The 15,861-nt window shown below is 48.5% G+C and overlaps 7 protein-coding genes across 7 annotated transcripts; 3 read left to right on the top strand and 4 right to left on the bottom strand.

Moving 5' to 3' along the window:
- Positions 1 to 515: 515 nt before the first annotated feature.
- Positions 516 to 4,832, top strand: N7447_000785 (ATP-binding cassette transporter YOR1; the record flags this gene model as incomplete). The annotated part of the gene is made up of 2 exons (XM_057225061.1): positions 516 to 3,410; positions 3,471 to 4,832. The coding sequence occupies 2 exons, from the start codon at positions 516 to 518 to the stop codon at positions 4,830 to 4,832; spliced, it is 4,257 nt and encodes a 1,418-aa protein (XP_057089077.1).
- A 149-nt stretch (positions 4,833 to 4,981) lies between these two features.
- N7447_000784 (flavin-dependent quinone reductase) lies at positions 4,982 to 5,644 on the bottom strand (the record flags this gene model as incomplete). Its single annotated transcript, XM_057225060.1, has 1 exon — positions 4,982 to 5,644. The coding sequence occupies one exon, from the start codon at positions 5,642 to 5,644 to the stop codon at positions 4,982 to 4,984; it is 663 nt and encodes a 220-aa protein (XP_057089076.1).
- A 336-nt stretch (positions 5,645 to 5,980) lies between these two features.
- On the bottom strand, positions 5,981 to 6,724 carry N7447_000783 (uncharacterized protein; the record flags this gene model as incomplete). The annotated part of the gene is made up of 1 exon (XM_057225059.1): positions 5,981 to 6,724. One exon carries the CDS (start codon positions 6,722 to 6,724, stop codon positions 5,981 to 5,983), a length of 744 nt encoding a protein of 247 aa, XP_057089075.1.
- Positions 6,725 to 7,417: 693 nt separating this feature from the next.
- On the bottom strand, positions 7,418 to 7,961 carry N7447_000782 (uncharacterized protein; the record flags this gene model as incomplete). Its single annotated transcript, XM_057225058.1, has 3 exons — positions 7,418 to 7,471; positions 7,524 to 7,757; positions 7,833 to 7,961. 3 exons carry the CDS (start codon positions 7,959 to 7,961, stop codon positions 7,418 to 7,420), a joined length of 417 nt encoding a protein of 138 aa, XP_057089074.1.
- Positions 7,962 to 9,236: 1,275 nt separating this feature from the next.
- On the bottom strand, positions 9,237 to 10,142 carry N7447_000781 (uncharacterized protein; the record flags this gene model as incomplete). The annotated part of the gene is made up of 1 exon (XM_057225057.1): positions 9,237 to 10,142. One exon carries the CDS (start codon positions 10,140 to 10,142, stop codon positions 9,237 to 9,239), a length of 906 nt encoding a protein of 301 aa, XP_057089073.1.
- Positions 10,143 to 11,936: 1,794 nt separating this feature from the next.
- Positions 11,937 to 13,075, top strand: N7447_000780 (uncharacterized protein; the record flags this gene model as incomplete). Its single annotated transcript, XM_057225056.1, has 6 exons — positions 11,937 to 12,133; positions 12,188 to 12,321; positions 12,377 to 12,529; positions 12,579 to 12,779; positions 12,845 to 12,970; positions 13,026 to 13,075. The coding sequence occupies 6 exons, from the start codon at positions 11,937 to 11,939 to the stop codon at positions 13,073 to 13,075; spliced, it is 861 nt and encodes a 286-aa protein (XP_057089072.1).
- A 461-nt stretch (positions 13,076 to 13,536) lies between these two features.
- N7447_000779 (phosphate transporter) lies at positions 13,537 to 15,611 on the top strand (the record flags this gene model as incomplete). The annotated part of the gene is made up of 4 exons (XM_057225055.1): positions 13,537 to 13,599; positions 13,656 to 13,763; positions 13,839 to 14,170; positions 14,231 to 15,611. 4 exons carry the CDS (start codon positions 13,537 to 13,539, stop codon positions 15,609 to 15,611), a joined length of 1,884 nt encoding a protein of 627 aa, XP_057089071.1.
- Between the last annotated feature and the right edge of the window lie 250 nt (positions 15,612 to 15,861).

The following is a 15,861-nucleotide window of genomic DNA, read 5'->3' as shown; positions in this document are numbered from 1 at the left end:
AAATTTCACGGGCAATATCAATAATACGCCTCTCCCGGGGACCGATATAATTACTAATCCAAAATGTCGGCGAACGGAATCACGGAGCCCGCGATACCGACAGCCGCCTAGATGAAGCCATAAGCGAATGTCCTTCTCTGCATTTATCTCCGATCCTTGCATTTTTTTTATATGTTATATTAGGCCCAACAAGCCCAAGCCTGAGAAGCTTAGCCCTGTTAGGTGCCAAAGGGTTCATTAGCCAATAGGGAATATTAATGCCTTACATATAAAGCGGCTTCCGTGATCCGGATATTTTCTTTGCTCCCTTTACTTCGTTCTATTACCTTGTATAGTTCAATTAAATCCTGCATTCTCCTCCATTTCCCATCCTCTAACCCCCTAATCCCCGAATACCCGACATTATCTCCGCTTCCGTATTCATTTAGGGGTCCCCACATCGATTCTATTACTCCCATTTTTTTTGGATTCGAATTCCTGGGTGAACTGGATAAAATATTCGATACTCCGACGCTATGCCCGCGCCCGAATCGCTATGTGAAGTAGTGTCGGATAAGCTCGAGGCCAATAGCTCATCCGAAGCCAAGGCCAATCTGGATATGCAGCCTGCACCAAAGAAAAAATGGTATCGCAGACTCAATCCGCTGCGAATGCAAAAGATACCTCCTGTCCCAACAGAGCGATCTGTGTCGCGTGAACATGGCGCTTCGTTTTTTAGTGTGATCTCCTTCCAATGGATGGCCCCGTTGATGAAAGTTGGTTATCTACGTCCACTCGAATTACAGGATATTTGGACCGTCAATCCCGACCGGACCGTTGACGTATTGTCCGGTCGATTAGATGCCGCATTGGAAAAGCGCACCGAGAGCGGCATTAACCATCCGCTTGTCTGGGCGTTGTACGACACGTTCAGATTTGAATTTCTGCTCGGCGGCGTCTGTCAGTTTTTCAGTTCGCTGTTACTTGTCTTTGCGCCATATTTGACTCGGTACCTGATTGCTTTCGCGACGGAGGCTTGGGTCGCACAAAAGGCTGGTCAGCCGGCGCCTCACATTGGCAAGGGCATGGGTTTCGTCGTTGGTATCACCTGCATGCAGGCACTTCAGAGCTTATGCACGAATCAGTTCCTGTATCGGGGTCAAGTGGTCGGTGGGCAGATTCGAGCGGTGCTTATTTCTCACATCTTCAACAAGGCTATGAATTTATCTGGCCGTGCGAAGGCAGGAGGACAGGCTACCCCAGAAGAAGCCAAAGCTCTGGAGGCAACCAAGGAGGCTCTCTTAAATCCCGAAGAGAAAGGGAAGCAACAGAAGCCCGATGCTCCGCTGCCTGCACCTGGTGGCGTTGCAGGCGATGGCCGCGGATGGAACAATGGTCGCATCACTGCCCTCATGAGCATTGACGTGGACCGAATCAACCTGGCTTGTGGCATGTTCCATATGATTTGGACAGCACCCATCTCCATCATAGTGACACTCGTCCTTCTCTTGGTCAACATTGGCTACAGTTGCTTGTCTGGGTATGCACTGCTGGTAATTGGAATACCATTTTTGACCTTCGCTGTACGATCCTTGATCACCCGGCGGAAGAATATCAACAAGATTACAGACCAGCGTGTATCTCTCACCCAAGAAATTCTGCAAGCTGTGCGCTTCGTCAAGTACTTCGGCTGGGAGAGCAGTTTCCTCGGGCGCCTGAAAGAGATCCGTGGACGAGAAATTCGATCTATTCAGACCTTGCTTGCCATCCGAAATGGCATCCTTTGTGTGGCGATGTCTATTCCCGTTTTCGCCTCGATGCTGGCTTTCGTTACCTATGCACTATCAAGTCATGACTTGGACCCTGCGCCGATTTTCTCTTCGTTGGCATTGTTCAATTCCCTGCGGATGCCCTTGAACATGCTGCCAATGGTCATCGGTCAAGTGACCGATGCTTGGACTGCTTTTAGTCGAATCCAGGAGTTCTTGCTCGCCGAAGAACAAACGGAAGATATCGAGCGGGATGAGAACATGGAAAATGCAATCGAGATGGAGCATGCTTCATTTACCTGGGAACGCCTTCCGACAAACGAAAAAGATGCAGAAGAAGCCGAAAAGAAGGCGGCTGCACTCCCTAAGCCAACAGAGAAGTCAACAACAAAGGACGATAACGCCGATGAGACCCCCACAGAGCCATTTAAACTAAACGACATGACCTTTGAAGTTGGTCGACATGAACTGCTGGCCGTAATTGGAACAGTCGGCTGTGGCAAGAGTTCCTTGCTCTCAGCTCTGGCGGGCGATATGCGTGTGACTGATGGTACTGTACGTCTGAGCACCTCGCGTGCATTCTGTCCCCAGTATGCCTGGATCCAAAACACCACCGTGCGTAACAATATTTTATTTGGGAAGGAGTATGATGAGACTTGGTATGAGCAAGTGCTTGACGCATGCGCTCTGACCCCAGATCTTGAGATCCTACCGAATGGAGACCAGACCGAGATTGGAGAACGAGGTATCACAGTGTCTGGTGGACAGAAACAGCGTCTGAATATCGCTCGAGCCATATATTTCAATGCGGAAATGGTGCTCATGGATGATCCTTTGTCAGCTGTCGATGCACATGTCGGTCGTCACATCATGGACAAGGCAATCTGTGGTTTGCTCAAGGATCGCTGTCGAATCTTGGCGACGCATCAACTCCATGTTCTCAGCCGATGTGATCGAATCATTGTCATGGACGAGGGACGGATCAATGCGATTGATACTTTTGACAACCTGATACACGATAACGAGGTCTTCAAGCGGCTGATGTCTACTTCTCGACAGGAGGACATGCAAGAGGAAGAGGAAGAGGCAGTCGGTGAAGTCGTGGATGGAATAGACGAAAAGGGGCCAAGCCTCAAGGCCGCCCCAGCAAAACCCGCCGTAGCCCTGATGCAGCAAGAAGAAAAGGCCACCGCTTCCGTCGGCTGGGGTGTCTGGAAGGCATATATCCGAGCCTCCGGCAGTTATCTCAATGCCATCGTCATACTCATCTTGCTCGCTGTTACGAATGTCGCCAACATCTGGACTAGTCTGTGGCTGTCCTACTGGACCTCTAACAAGTACCCGGGGTTGTCGACTGGCCAATATATTGGAATTTACGCTGGTCTGGGTGGCGGTGTTGTTGTCCTGATGTTCACTTTCTCGACTTATATGACCACCTGCGGTACGAACTCTAGCAGGACTATGCTTCAGCGTGCGATGTCTCGCGTGCTCCGCGCGCCTATGAGTTTCTTCGATACTACGCCGCTTGGACGAATCACCAACCGCTTCTCGAAGGATATCCAGGTGATGGACAATGAACTTTCGGACGCAATGCGTATCTACGCCCTGACGATGACTATGATTATCTCTGTCATGGTCTTGGTAATCGTGTTCTTCTATTATGTGAGTACTCTTTCCCCTGAGGTTTCTTGGGTATTCGTAATGGGAGCTAACCCCCTTTAGTTTGTCATCGCCCTTGTCCCGCTGGTTATCTTGTTCCTTCTGGCTTCGAACTATTACAGAGCATCCGCCCGCGAGATGAAGCGCCACGAGGCCGTCTTGCGCTCAATGGTGTATGCCAAGTTTGGTGAGGCCATCACCGGCACTGCATGCATCCGAGCATATGGCGTAGAGAACCAATTCCGCCGCACCATCCGAGACTCGATCGATGTGATGAACGGGGCATATTTCCTCACTTTCTCCAATCAGCGTTGGCTCAGTGTCCGACTCGATGCTGTGGCGGTCGTAATGGTCTTCGTGGTCGGTGTTCTAGTCGTCACTTCTCGGTTCAATGTCTCTCCCAGTATTTCTGGATTGGTGCTATCTTATATCCTGTCTATCGCACAGATGCTCCAATTCACGGTTCGTCAGCTGGCCGAGGTTGAGAACAACATGAACGCCACAGAACGTGTTCACTACTACGGTACTCAATTGGAAGAGGAGGCGCCTTTGCACCAGGCCGAGGTGTCAGCTAGCTGGCCCGAAAGGGGTCACATCGAGTTCAGCAACGTGGAGATGCGCTACCGGGCTGGGCTTCCACTCGTCCTGCAGGGCCTCACCATGGACGTGCGAGGAGGCGAGCGCATTGGTATAGTCGGCCGCACCGGTGCCGGCAAATCAAGTATCATGTCCGCACTATTCCGTTTAACCGAACTGTCAGGGGGTAGCATTAAAATTGACGACATCGACATTTCCACCGTCGGCCTCCATGACCTTCGATCCCGCCTGGCCATCATCCCCCAAGACCCAGCCTTATTTAAGGGCACGATCCGCTCGAATCTTGATCCGTTCAATGAGCACAATGACCTCGAACTATGGTCTGCACTGCGCAAGGCGTACCTCATCGGCCAAGATCAAGAACTTGAAGGGGAGGAACTGCACAGCGGGCCAGCCACCGGAACCACAACTCCAGTCACAGGCAGTGAGGTGAAAGCGCGCCCGATAAACAAGCTCACCCTCGAATCGCCCGTCGACGATGAAGGCCTGAACTTTTCCCTGGGCCAGCGGCAATTGATGGCTCTTGCTCGGGCACTGGTCCGCGACGCACGTATCATTGTCTGCGACGAAGCTACATCTTCCGTTGACTTCGAAACAGATCAGAAGATCCAGCACACTATGGCTCAGGGCTTCGATGGGAAGACTTTGCTGTGTATTGCGCATCGCTTGCGCACGATCATCCACTACGATCGCATCTGCGTTATGGATAAGGGTCGCATTGCTGAGATGGATGCACCAGTTGTGCTGTGGGACAAGGAAGATGGCATCTTCCGTGCCATGTGTGAACGCAGTGGGATCACGCGCGAGGACATTCTCAGCACTAACTGAGAAGATTCAAGTTTTGAAAAATCAGTACATAATGTCTACAAATCATATAGCATATAGCATATCAAGGCACATAAAAAGTGAATATTAATACATACACTCTTTGGATTCTGCATCTGTACATTATTCTCTATATAACACAAAGACTAAAATCATTCCTTATCCAATTCACAAACCAATTCCATCCCCAAATTCCGCATCATCCCTTCAAACCCAGCCTCCCTCCACCCGACAAGGTCCCTCTCATCCAACTGCACCATTTCTTCCACCTCCGGCACCACCCCAACAGGCAACCCAGTGAACTTCACCGGCAATGCAGGTGCCGTCCTGACAACTCTCATCTGCAATCCCGTCAAAATACCACGCAGATGATCCGCCGCCTTCCCCCACCCCCGTCCTCCATACGAAACAATCCCCGCCGGCTTCCCCTTCCACTCAAAGAAGAGATAATCAAGCGCGTTCTTCAGACTCGCCGGAATACTCCAGTTATACTGCGGCGTGACGAAGATAAAGGCATCATACTGCCGCACTGCCGTGGACCACGCCCGCGTGTGTGCTTTGCTGTAGTGCGGCGTGGGGTCTGCTGCTGGTAGACTGGCGGGGATGACGGATTCGTCGTAGAGGGGTAGGGATTGCTTTGCTAGATCGAGGATCTCGAAGGTTATGTGGCGCGGATCTGTATCAGTTGTTCCGCTGTGGTTTGTTGGGATCGTCGGGTCGGAGATGAGGACGTCATAGACATACTGCGTTATCGTGGGGTTGAGGCGGGGGTAGCGCGTGCTGCTGGTGACTATCGCGACACGTTTGGGAGCCATTATGGGATTGTTTTCTGGGGAGTGATTTGTAGATTTATTAAGGGCTTTTGTAGGAGAGGGTGAAAGCTGTCGGGATCCCGGACATAGGTAGTAGCTCGGAGTCGGAGATTAGAAACCTACACTTTTGACTTTGGTTCTCTAGCTGGTTTTACCCGTACTATTGGAATTGGAGTACATGTTAAATTAATAGAATATGTAACAGAATAGTGGGAAACATACAGCCGGTCAATCTAGATTTGAACCCAAGGCTTCAACAGCATCTGTTTAAGATAGGGAGTTATTGCCTCCTATATCACCCTCATAAATTCGAAAAGCCAGGACTATACACCCATGAAATCAAGCGCAAGACATGAAACAATGAGTCTGTCCCTGCGTGCCTATCTCTTCCAACGCAGGATCCGGTCTCCTCAGCCAATTAGCCAACATGTTGGTACAATGATCAACATGTTCCAGATCCCCAAGCATATTATCCAAACGAGCACCACGCATGTGGACATCATGTCCTCGTCGGAGGAGATACAGACAATGAACCAGATGCTCACGAACAGCAGTCCAATAGAAGTCCGGGTTATTACCAAGTTCAGTGTAGTCCTTCATCTGCTGCGTGGCAGCCTCATCATAGAAATAGACAAATGGCTTGCCGTTGTTGAAATGTGCGAACTCGTGCGTGAAGTCATGCGGACATTCTTTGTGCAGCCAGCAGCCAGCAAGAGGATCGTAGGCGCAGCCGAGGGCTTCGGCCTCCTTGGTTGAGTTGCCGCACGAATATCTCACTCGTGGGGCTGGCGGCAAGCACTGTCGTTTGCCTTCGAGTGACTCGGGGTATGCGAGAGAGTCGGAGGATGGTCCTTTGACGACAAGGACCTTGCGGAAGGGTTCCACGGCGATGGCTGTGATTACGGCCATCAACAGGAGCAGCAGCACCATAAGTAGGCCAATGATGGTGATTGCAGCGAGGTTTCGTTTCAAAAATTGTTGCAAGCCCCGGCGGGGAGGCCTGTTTGTGACGGTGGCATCGCTGTCACCATCAGCGTCCACTTTCGGGACGGGGTGGTAGTCACGAGAGAAGGTTCTGTCCATCGTGGTAGAACTAACGAGTGACTATATGGCAGTTTCCCGTGGGATCATAGAGAAGAGAAAGATCTCTTTTCCGGAGGGGAATTCCAGTAGTCGCACATGATGCCTATTGAGGTTGTAGTCTTATTCACGTCGGGACAAAGAGTAGATGAACAGAGGTCTATAGATGGCCCGATAGAGATGCCAATAAGACTCGGAAGAAACCAATCATATCATGTTCGAGCAAAGGGTTCAATAAGGCACTGATGGGGGAAATGGAACAATGAAACCCAGAAAACCTCCATTTCACACACAATCCAACTCCCATTCCTCCTATATACCATACTCCGTATATGATATAATCAATCTTGAAATCATGTACTTTTTATCAATAACTCGCTTGTAGATGGAGTCGACTCTATCTGTTTAACAGTGATAACTCTGCTATACACCCCGCCGTCCCTATGTCTCCATGAACCCGAAAGAGTACTTCTTATCTTCAACAGAGATGTATTGTTGGAAATATCTATATATATAAGCAAAACATATTTGCTAGAATGAGCACGATATCTAAATATCTACCAGCAAAATCCAAGTCATGGCACATGCACAAATTCCCGGTAAAAGATTCACACCAAAAGCAATTTACAAGAATGAAAAAAGCAAATATACGAAGCTAGCACAAAGCCAACTTCAGGTTCTAGATCTGTCAACAATCTAGACAACGAAAACAGTCTGATTGAGCGACTCCAAGAATGCGGAAGGACCGGCCTGCAATTCAACAATCAGCATGAATTTCAGCAAATGTAAGAGGTCTACTTACACCAATCAGAGCTGCATGAGCGACATTAATCTGGCTTTTACCAAGGGTAGCCGAGGCTGGGACAATGACTGTGAAGTTCTCATACGGGGGTAGGCTGGACTCGTGGTACTGGGGGTTGAAAGGCCCGTTGTATAGCATTGTTCCAAGAACCTCGTCTGCATCTCTGCAAGGCGAGGATTTGCATGAGGAGAGGCCGATTGCTACACCCATCTCCTTGGATGGACTCAGAGAGTTCTGAATAATATATCAGTAAAAGATATTGCGTTGACGAGGTTGGAAGAGCTATGTAGCCCTGGCTCTAGAACGTACAGGACGCTGTACTTGGACGACGACTTCCTTGCCAGAATTGATTCTCTGATCCTCGGTGGGGAGTCTGATTGCAGCTCTTTGGGCAATGGCCACGGCGAAGAAAATAATAATAGAGAAGAAGGACTTCATTTTGATAGATTGAAAAGATGATAATGGTATAAGATGTCCTATGGAGAGTTACAAGATGCGATCTAGGGTATTTATATACTCAAAGGGATGAACAGCCATAGCAACGACACCTAAAAGTATCTAATATGGTTATTGGTCTTGTCTCTGCAAGTCTCAGATACAGTTCATCGTCAAACCTGTAAGCCCCGAACACCCGCCTGACGCTAAGGTCAATCGGGAAACCAAAGTGGAAGTCCCTTTATTATAGATTCACCTTGCATATGGGAAGAAGAAAACAGACTGGGGTCTCACTCTGAACGGTCAACCCAGGCTTGATTTCAAACCTGTCCCCCATCTCATTGGTGGGAGCTTAAGGGCTGAAGGTGCATACGGTGTAGCTGTCTCACATATGAGCCCACGATATTTCTTGAACTGAGCAACATTTACAACATAGGGCTGCATATAATGCATGGCTTAGCTGATATTTCTCTACACCTAGAATAGAATGATCACTAATGCTAAGAAATGAGGCGAGCAGTTTGTTCAGCCACCATCTAAGGCTGAACAGAGCAAATCCCACCGAAGGGCACGCCAGAACCAAAATTAGAATATTCAAGGTGAGATGATAGTTTCTGGTGGCAATTAAAATGTCTTCATTCATGCACACCCGATTGAATACGCCAGTAGGAATTTGTTACTATCGTGCTTGAACAGCGTGCGGAAACTGTCCAATTTAAAGCGTCAAGTATGATGTCTCTCTGCTTTAAGCTTGTTATCTCCCTAGTTGTTCCTACTTCCCATATTCAGATTTGGATATCGAGCTCATATCCGACATCGGGGTGGTTGGGTTGAAATGCATCAACCCTTACCTCGTTCCCATAGGCTACGCGTGGGCCATCAAGGCACAAAATCATTCAGTGTAACTCTTCGATCGTTGCGTGTCATAGTCTTATTATTTACTAACCAATCAAGTCTAGCAAATCATGGATATGGCTTCATGTTGGGTTTCTTATATTTGGAAAGGGTGTAAGAAACAAATTAGCCTAGCTGTATGGTGGCCATTCCCAACCTGATGCATCAGGCATCCATGGGTGTGAATATTGATGTTTCTTAAAAACATCTGCAGCGCAAGGACAGGTCACCTTTGTGAGAACATGCAAATAGTAAACGCGAAGAATGAAAGAACGAACACAAATTTCACTCAATAGAACAAAAAAAACTTTAGCCTCCTCATGCCATGAACACTAGACATCAAGTCTCACCTGATTGTTCAAAGAACAGTTACCCCTCCGACAGTCAGTTCATCTGAGAGCTGCTAAGCCTCTCTTTCTCGGCTTCAAGAGCCGCTGCCAATCGGGCCTGTTTTCGCCTCCACTTGCGCTTACGCTTCGTGTTCTGCGGGTTTTGAAAGCATTCCTCAACGGGATGTCTGGTCAGACGCTGGTGGAAGGGACAGTATTGCTTGGGAAAACTTTCAGTTTGCTCCAAGTTGGCAACAGAAGTATCTTGGCTACCTAGGGTTGACGTTTGGTTTTCCAGTCGATGTGCCTCAAACTCCAGGAAATCGTCAAAGGCTTCATCGAGTATCGATGCCGGGAGAGAACCTTTCTCAAACATGAGCGAATCAACCCATGGAATGGTGTTGTGGTTCACACTGACCGCAGCAAGGAACTGACAGAGGAGGAAAACTGTGGGGATATGCGGACGTCCAAAGGCCTCCTTCATCTCTTTGAGTGCTTGGTTCCAGGCTTGCACAAAGGCGTTGGGTGAATTCGACGAGTAATACACCGTGTGAAGCCAGTTCATATATTTGCGATACGCGACAAGGCACTCGCGGGATTTGCTCTCTGGAATATCCCTAGGCTCGCTAGGGTAACAGGCTGCCATGAAAGGACTCAGGCTGGTACAAGCATTGTTCAAAGGAGCTGGGGCAAAGGATTCAGAGCCAGGAGGCGAGGAATCTACGATCGGCGGGCCATATGGGGGAGGAGGGCCCGACAGATAAAGGTCAAACCAAACGGGGTAAACTGGCGGCGGTCTGTATAAGAAAGGGTCATAAGAAACAGGACCAACGGACGTAGGACCAAAGTACCCGAGGCCAAATTGAGCTGGAGCTGGGGCCTCGATAACTGGAGTCGGATTCAAGAAAACGGGCTCGCCCTCAAATGGAGGTCCGGGATCTCTTGTGCCGGAGACGATCATTTTGATTGTAGTCAGTGTAGCTATGCGTGAATTGGTCTTGGTACTAGCCTCGACTCAGGGGATTTTGCCTTGGATATGACGGAGTAGAGATCACAACGCTCGATGGATGTAGTTTGAATGCTAAAAAGATACGGTTGGGGTGGTAAGAAGGTTGCAAGTTGTACGAGTAGATGTAAGAAGTTGGACAATTGAAACATATGCTTTTTTAAAGCATAGATAGACGCCTGGTCAGGTGAGAAGCTTGGTGAGTGTGGTGGAGTGATGACAAGAGTTCGTAACTACTGTTGAGCTGACTTTTATATGTAGCATCACAGCCTGGTACAGACTGGCCTTTGACCTCCTCAGCAAAGTAGAGGTGGTTGGTTATCGAGTCGCTGAAGTTGAGTATATTACATACGCCTTAAGAGGGAAGTGAGGTGAATTTCAGACCATTTGTAGCGGTATAAAATAAATTCCACAATCCAACGATGCCCCCGAACGATTTTAACACTGTAAGTGATAGGCAACACTCAACCATTTGTCCAAGGTCTGGTATATCTTTTTCAATAGAGTTGAGGGAGATTTGACGCGTTATCATGTCACCTTCGTTTGCTCTGACCTGGGCAGACTCAATGCTGAGATCAAAAAAAGTGCTGTCAATGTTAACAGGCAAACATGGCCATCTTCCATCCAATTCCATTCACTTCATTCCATATGGCTCGACTCTAATATATTCTGTGCTCCTGGCTCATTTGACAATTTGCCGATGGCGAGCGAGGGCCCTGGCACGAGGTTCCTGTGAATCAGGGCCAAAAGAAAAGCTTGGGGATGCCACATGCCTTTCGATGGTGAAAATGTCGACAATTTCCTTGGGAAGACGATAGGATATTCCCAAACTCTAAGCTGTAATTCAAAATGGTTTATACTAATATTTCGGTCGATATCATACTCATAAACCTATATCAAGTATTAGCTACAACGATCATATAGTTCTCTTAGGATCCAACTAATGGCCCAGATCGCCTCTGTGATTGGAAGATTATCCTATTACACCCCATGTAATGTGCACCAATTGCGTGGGCATGTTAGTATGAAACAATTTAGATCTACTACTTTGACTCGGACCTTTTATTTGTACAAATGGGGCTAACTAGTCCCCGGACATATTCCACGCCTTGAAAAATATGACTCGGCTGACACAGAAAGCTCAGCTGGGGATCGTTCAGACACGTCTGGCCCTGGGTCCGAGTAATGCCAAAGGAGCAATTACCTTCAGTATCTTACCGAGTTGTGCAGTGCTTTTGAGACCAATCACCAGTTATATTTGGTAAAACCTCGGCATTGGCATGGCTTTTGCTATAGCTTTTTTTTATGGGCCGAGTTACGCGACCGGCTTATAGGCATCGGAACTATGCTGATCGGCATTTCCAATTCAAGATATATTCCAGGGCAATTCCAAGGGATCAAAGTACAGGTGTAGATTCCATGGTTCCTCATAAACTCGTAAAATAAAATTCTGTACATTTATGGGACCGATAGATCTAGCAGCAAAAGCAACGTAAAAGGTCATAAAAATCCACATACAATTATGGGGCTGATCCAACACATGGAAAGAACGATGGAACCTGCGGTGATCTGATAGCCAGCCATTTTAGCACGTTCCACCCCCCACATTATTGTATGTATTCTGTTTCTTGTCAGGTTCAAGTATATTTACTTTTATTCTATCAAACATGCCACTTTTGTTCCTGGCCGATCTATTTCTGACGGGATCCGCCCGATCGTCGTCTCTACACCTTAGCTCTATAAGACAGAATGAACTCGTTCTCTCCAGACTTCCAGGAGTGGGTAGATCGACGCCAAAGCACCCTATCTGCCTCCACCGTGTCGTCTGCGTCAACGAGCATCCTCTTCCCGAGTCCTGCGACATCCCCAGGGTCCAGCTCGAGGAAGCAATCCTGGCAGTACTACGATGATGTCGTGCGACTCGAGCTGACTCCCTCCGTGCAAATGTCGGTTCTAAGGTTTCGTCGAGAAGCTAGGGCAAGAAGCTGACTTGTTGGTAGTTCGTTTGTCAAAAACGGCCAGTTATTCAAGTTGAAATACAAATTCATTGATATCTGCAAGGACTCAACGGGCGCATTGAGATGTCTCGAACTCGGGGGAGGATTAGGCCAGCAAACACCTTTTGTCCACGCCTGTGAGTTGTCTCTCAGATCTTCAAAAGATAAAATGCTGATTCCGATCCTGTATAGTCTCAAATACAAAACTGCCAGTCCCTCACTTAGAGCATCCAAAATCGGGCAACGATTACCCTCTTCGCGTGTCCTTTATGGACCAGCAAACCGTCCAAACGGCAAACACGATATTTATGACGCAGCTATCATATAAATTTGATCACTGGGATGGTACGCGACCGATCAACCTTGGGGAGTAAACATTTGCTTACATCGGCAGATTGTGTACGATTTCAAGAACTGTTACTCGGCTCCAAGTTGGTGTTTATCGGGGGAATGGCCGAGGCCAAGTCCAAAGGCCGAGGTGAAGAGTGCATCAGCCAGAATCTTCGCGTCCTTCGCGGGCATAACGGGAAACGAGTGATGCTATTCTTTTCCAACTCGCAACGGAGGGAGCTCAAACGATACGTTTCCATTCCCCGTGAGTTCACTTCTATTCAGGCCCATATCTCCAGGTAAAAGTGACATGGCTAATAACTCGGCTAGTAAACTGTATTGCGGCAATTAAACCTCCAAAAAAGGCCGGCCGGCCGGCTATAATTGATCTGAATCCGAACTTCGAGATTCTGTCTCAAATGAGGAATTTTACGGTTCAGTTTCTCGACGACGATGGTCAGTGCACGTTATAGTTTCTGCCATCTTGGACTATCGCTTATTCCTTTTCTAGACTGCGCAGCATTTTGTCAGATGTTATCATACGACCTGACCATTGGATGAATAGTTCAGGGTGGACAGATCCACATAATCCCTCAATCATCTTATGAATCTTGCATGGCGTTCGGCAAATTGGGGGCCAGATATCATGCACATAATACCAAATATACCCGGGCGTTACTTTTGATAGAATTGCCAAAATAGATCAATTGATAAAATGGCTCATTGGTAGAGCCAAGAAATATAATCATTCGTAATTTCCCAAGGTTCTACATGTCTTATAGTTACCCTCGTGGGTTGCTCGTGGGTCAATGTCAGGGGATGTCGACAAGTCAAGCACAGGAGACGCCGCACGTGGAGCCAACAACGCCAAAGCTCTGGCTCGGTCGCCACTTAGCCCCGCATTAGCGCGTGCAGGGTTGTAACTTTCAAGTCTAATGTTCCCTCTCTATTATCCACGGTATCTCTTCTGATATTCTACGACATGTACACTCCAATTTTCATCTTTCAATCTAATATTCACCATGGGCAAGTTCCATGCCCGGTTGTATAAAACCGACCGTGCACGGGATTTCGACCATGAGCAAGTATGGAGAGTTCCCGAGCCGCATGGGATGCAAAATCGTTAACAATTCTATTATAGGATCGGTATGTGCGCATGCGACAGATCTATGAGACTATCGACCGGCAGGGCTTTCAATGGATTGTCGTGCTGGTCGCTGGTCTTGGGTTCTTTCTCGATGGTTACACAGTGCGTTAGCCCACGTTCTGCAACAGATTGAAACCGTGTACTCGATGCATATACGGCAACTAATACTGGACATAGTTATTTGCCAGTAACATAGCCCTGCCGATGATCTCCTATGTCTACTGGAGAGACGACACTTCCTCATTACGACTCACGTGCATCAATATCGCAACACTTGGCGGAACCCTGTTGGGGCAGGTAGCATTTGGATTTCTAGCCGATAAGAATGGGCGGAAGAAGATGTACGGTGTTGAATTGGTCCTCCTCATTACAGCCACCCTGGGTGTGGTCATGTCCTCGACGGGCGTGGACGGCAGCATGAACGTCTATGCATGGCTTATTTGGTGGAGAATCTGTGTCGGTATTGGAGTGGGTGCGGACTATCCACTCAGCGCAGTGATCACGTCAGAGTAGGTTGATCGATCTCGAAATCTTCAATATCGTGGAGAGACTGACCTTTGAAATGTCAGATTTGCCCCTACCAAGCATCGAGCCCGCATGATGGCCACCGTCTTCTTCATGCAGCCACTCGGTCAGATCGCAGGTAACATTGTCGCACTAGTTGTGATCGCGGTGGCTCGTGGGAATAGCAGCCCCGGTGAAGATATCACCCGCACGGTTGATATAATGTGGCGCTGGGTGATCGCCATCGGAGTCGTGCCCGGTGCAGTCGCTACTCTTTTCCGGTTCGCCATCCCAGAGAGCCCTCGCTACCTAGTCGATATCGTGGATGATCCCGTCACTGCGGAGTTTGATGCAACCACGCTTTTCAGTGATACGCCCGGTATGATTGATTCTGTGAGCTGGGGAAATACTGCTACATGCAGTGCCGGTGGCGCCATTCAATTACCCCCGATTTCATCCATTGCTAGCAGTTCAATCACTGATCATGATGACGACGATGAGTACACCCGCTTACCTCCCGCTACCCTCAACTCTCACTGGCGCTTGGCACGTACCGACATCGTGCGGTACTTCTGGACGGAAGGGAACTGGCGCAGCCTGGCCGGTTGTTCTCTTGCATGGCTCCTCCTTGATTTTGGATTCTACGGTATTGGACTGTCGAGCCCTCAATTCTTAGCCAAGACGTGGGGTGTACTTCATATCTCCCAGGCGGCACCGACCTGGATGACCAGCGAGACACCAAATGCCAATATCTTCCAAATGTTCCTGGATACCTCTGTGCGCGGACTGATTGTGCTCAATATCGGAAGTTTTGTCGGTGGCATACTGCTCATTATCTTTGCCCACAAGCTGGATCGTGTTGCATTGCAGAAGTACATGTTCCTTGCCCTGGCGGCTCTGTTTATCGCGCTGGGAACCATGTTCGTCAGTCTTTATTCCGGCCCTCCTGCTGTGGTGGCATTGTATATTGTTGGGCAAATCATGTTCAACTTCGGTGAGTCGAACCCAGCGCACGACGCATCAAGTCATTCTAACCAACTACCTACAGGCCCTAATGCAACAACTTATATGATCCCCGCCGAGATCTTTCCAACACGTTACCGCGCAACATGCCACGGCATCAGCGCTGGGGCGGGAAAACTGGGATCTATCCTCGTACAAATCTTCTCGGCGTACTACCACTTTGGCTCAGGGCCGGGCAACGAATCAACCCGCAAGCATGGCATTGTTCTCCTTGTTTTCAGCGCCTGCATGGTTCTTGGCGCGGTAGTCACCCACTTCTGGATTCCACCTATTCAGCAAAGGCGGAATGGCAAAACTAAGCTCTGGGGTGGTAAGCCCGAGACTCTTGAAAGCCTGTCTCTTGGTCGAATGGGGCGCAAGAGTCGAGATGCCGATTGTCGGAAACGAACATCACGGCATCGGGCGCTTTCAATGAGTGCTTAGATATTGTCTATATGTGTAATTATCTTTGTTATTTAGATATACTATTGCCTACAGCACCATATCCTGAGCTTCCTATTGGCTTACTAATGTCCCATGATTTAGTTCGATCTAGGTTGATGTCATGGGGTTTATAGAAAGCTCCGTGCATTTCCGTTGCTGCGCTCGCTCCCTATTTCAAAGAAAGCGGTCATAAGCAAGAGAGGCAGACATATAAGGAAGAACTCTTTGAGAAAAACACAGAAACGACAAC

This window comes from Penicillium robsamsonii, assembly GCF_028829455.1.
Source record: "Penicillium robsamsonii strain IBT 29466 chromosome Unknown utg000001l_segment0_segment0, whole genome shotgun sequence".
Lineage (NCBI taxonomy): Eukaryota > Fungi > Ascomycota > Eurotiomycetes > Eurotiales > Aspergillaceae > Penicillium > Penicillium robsamsonii.
The sequence above is the reverse complement of the archived record's forward strand: the minus strand, read 5'-3'. Positions and strand labels throughout refer to the sequence as shown.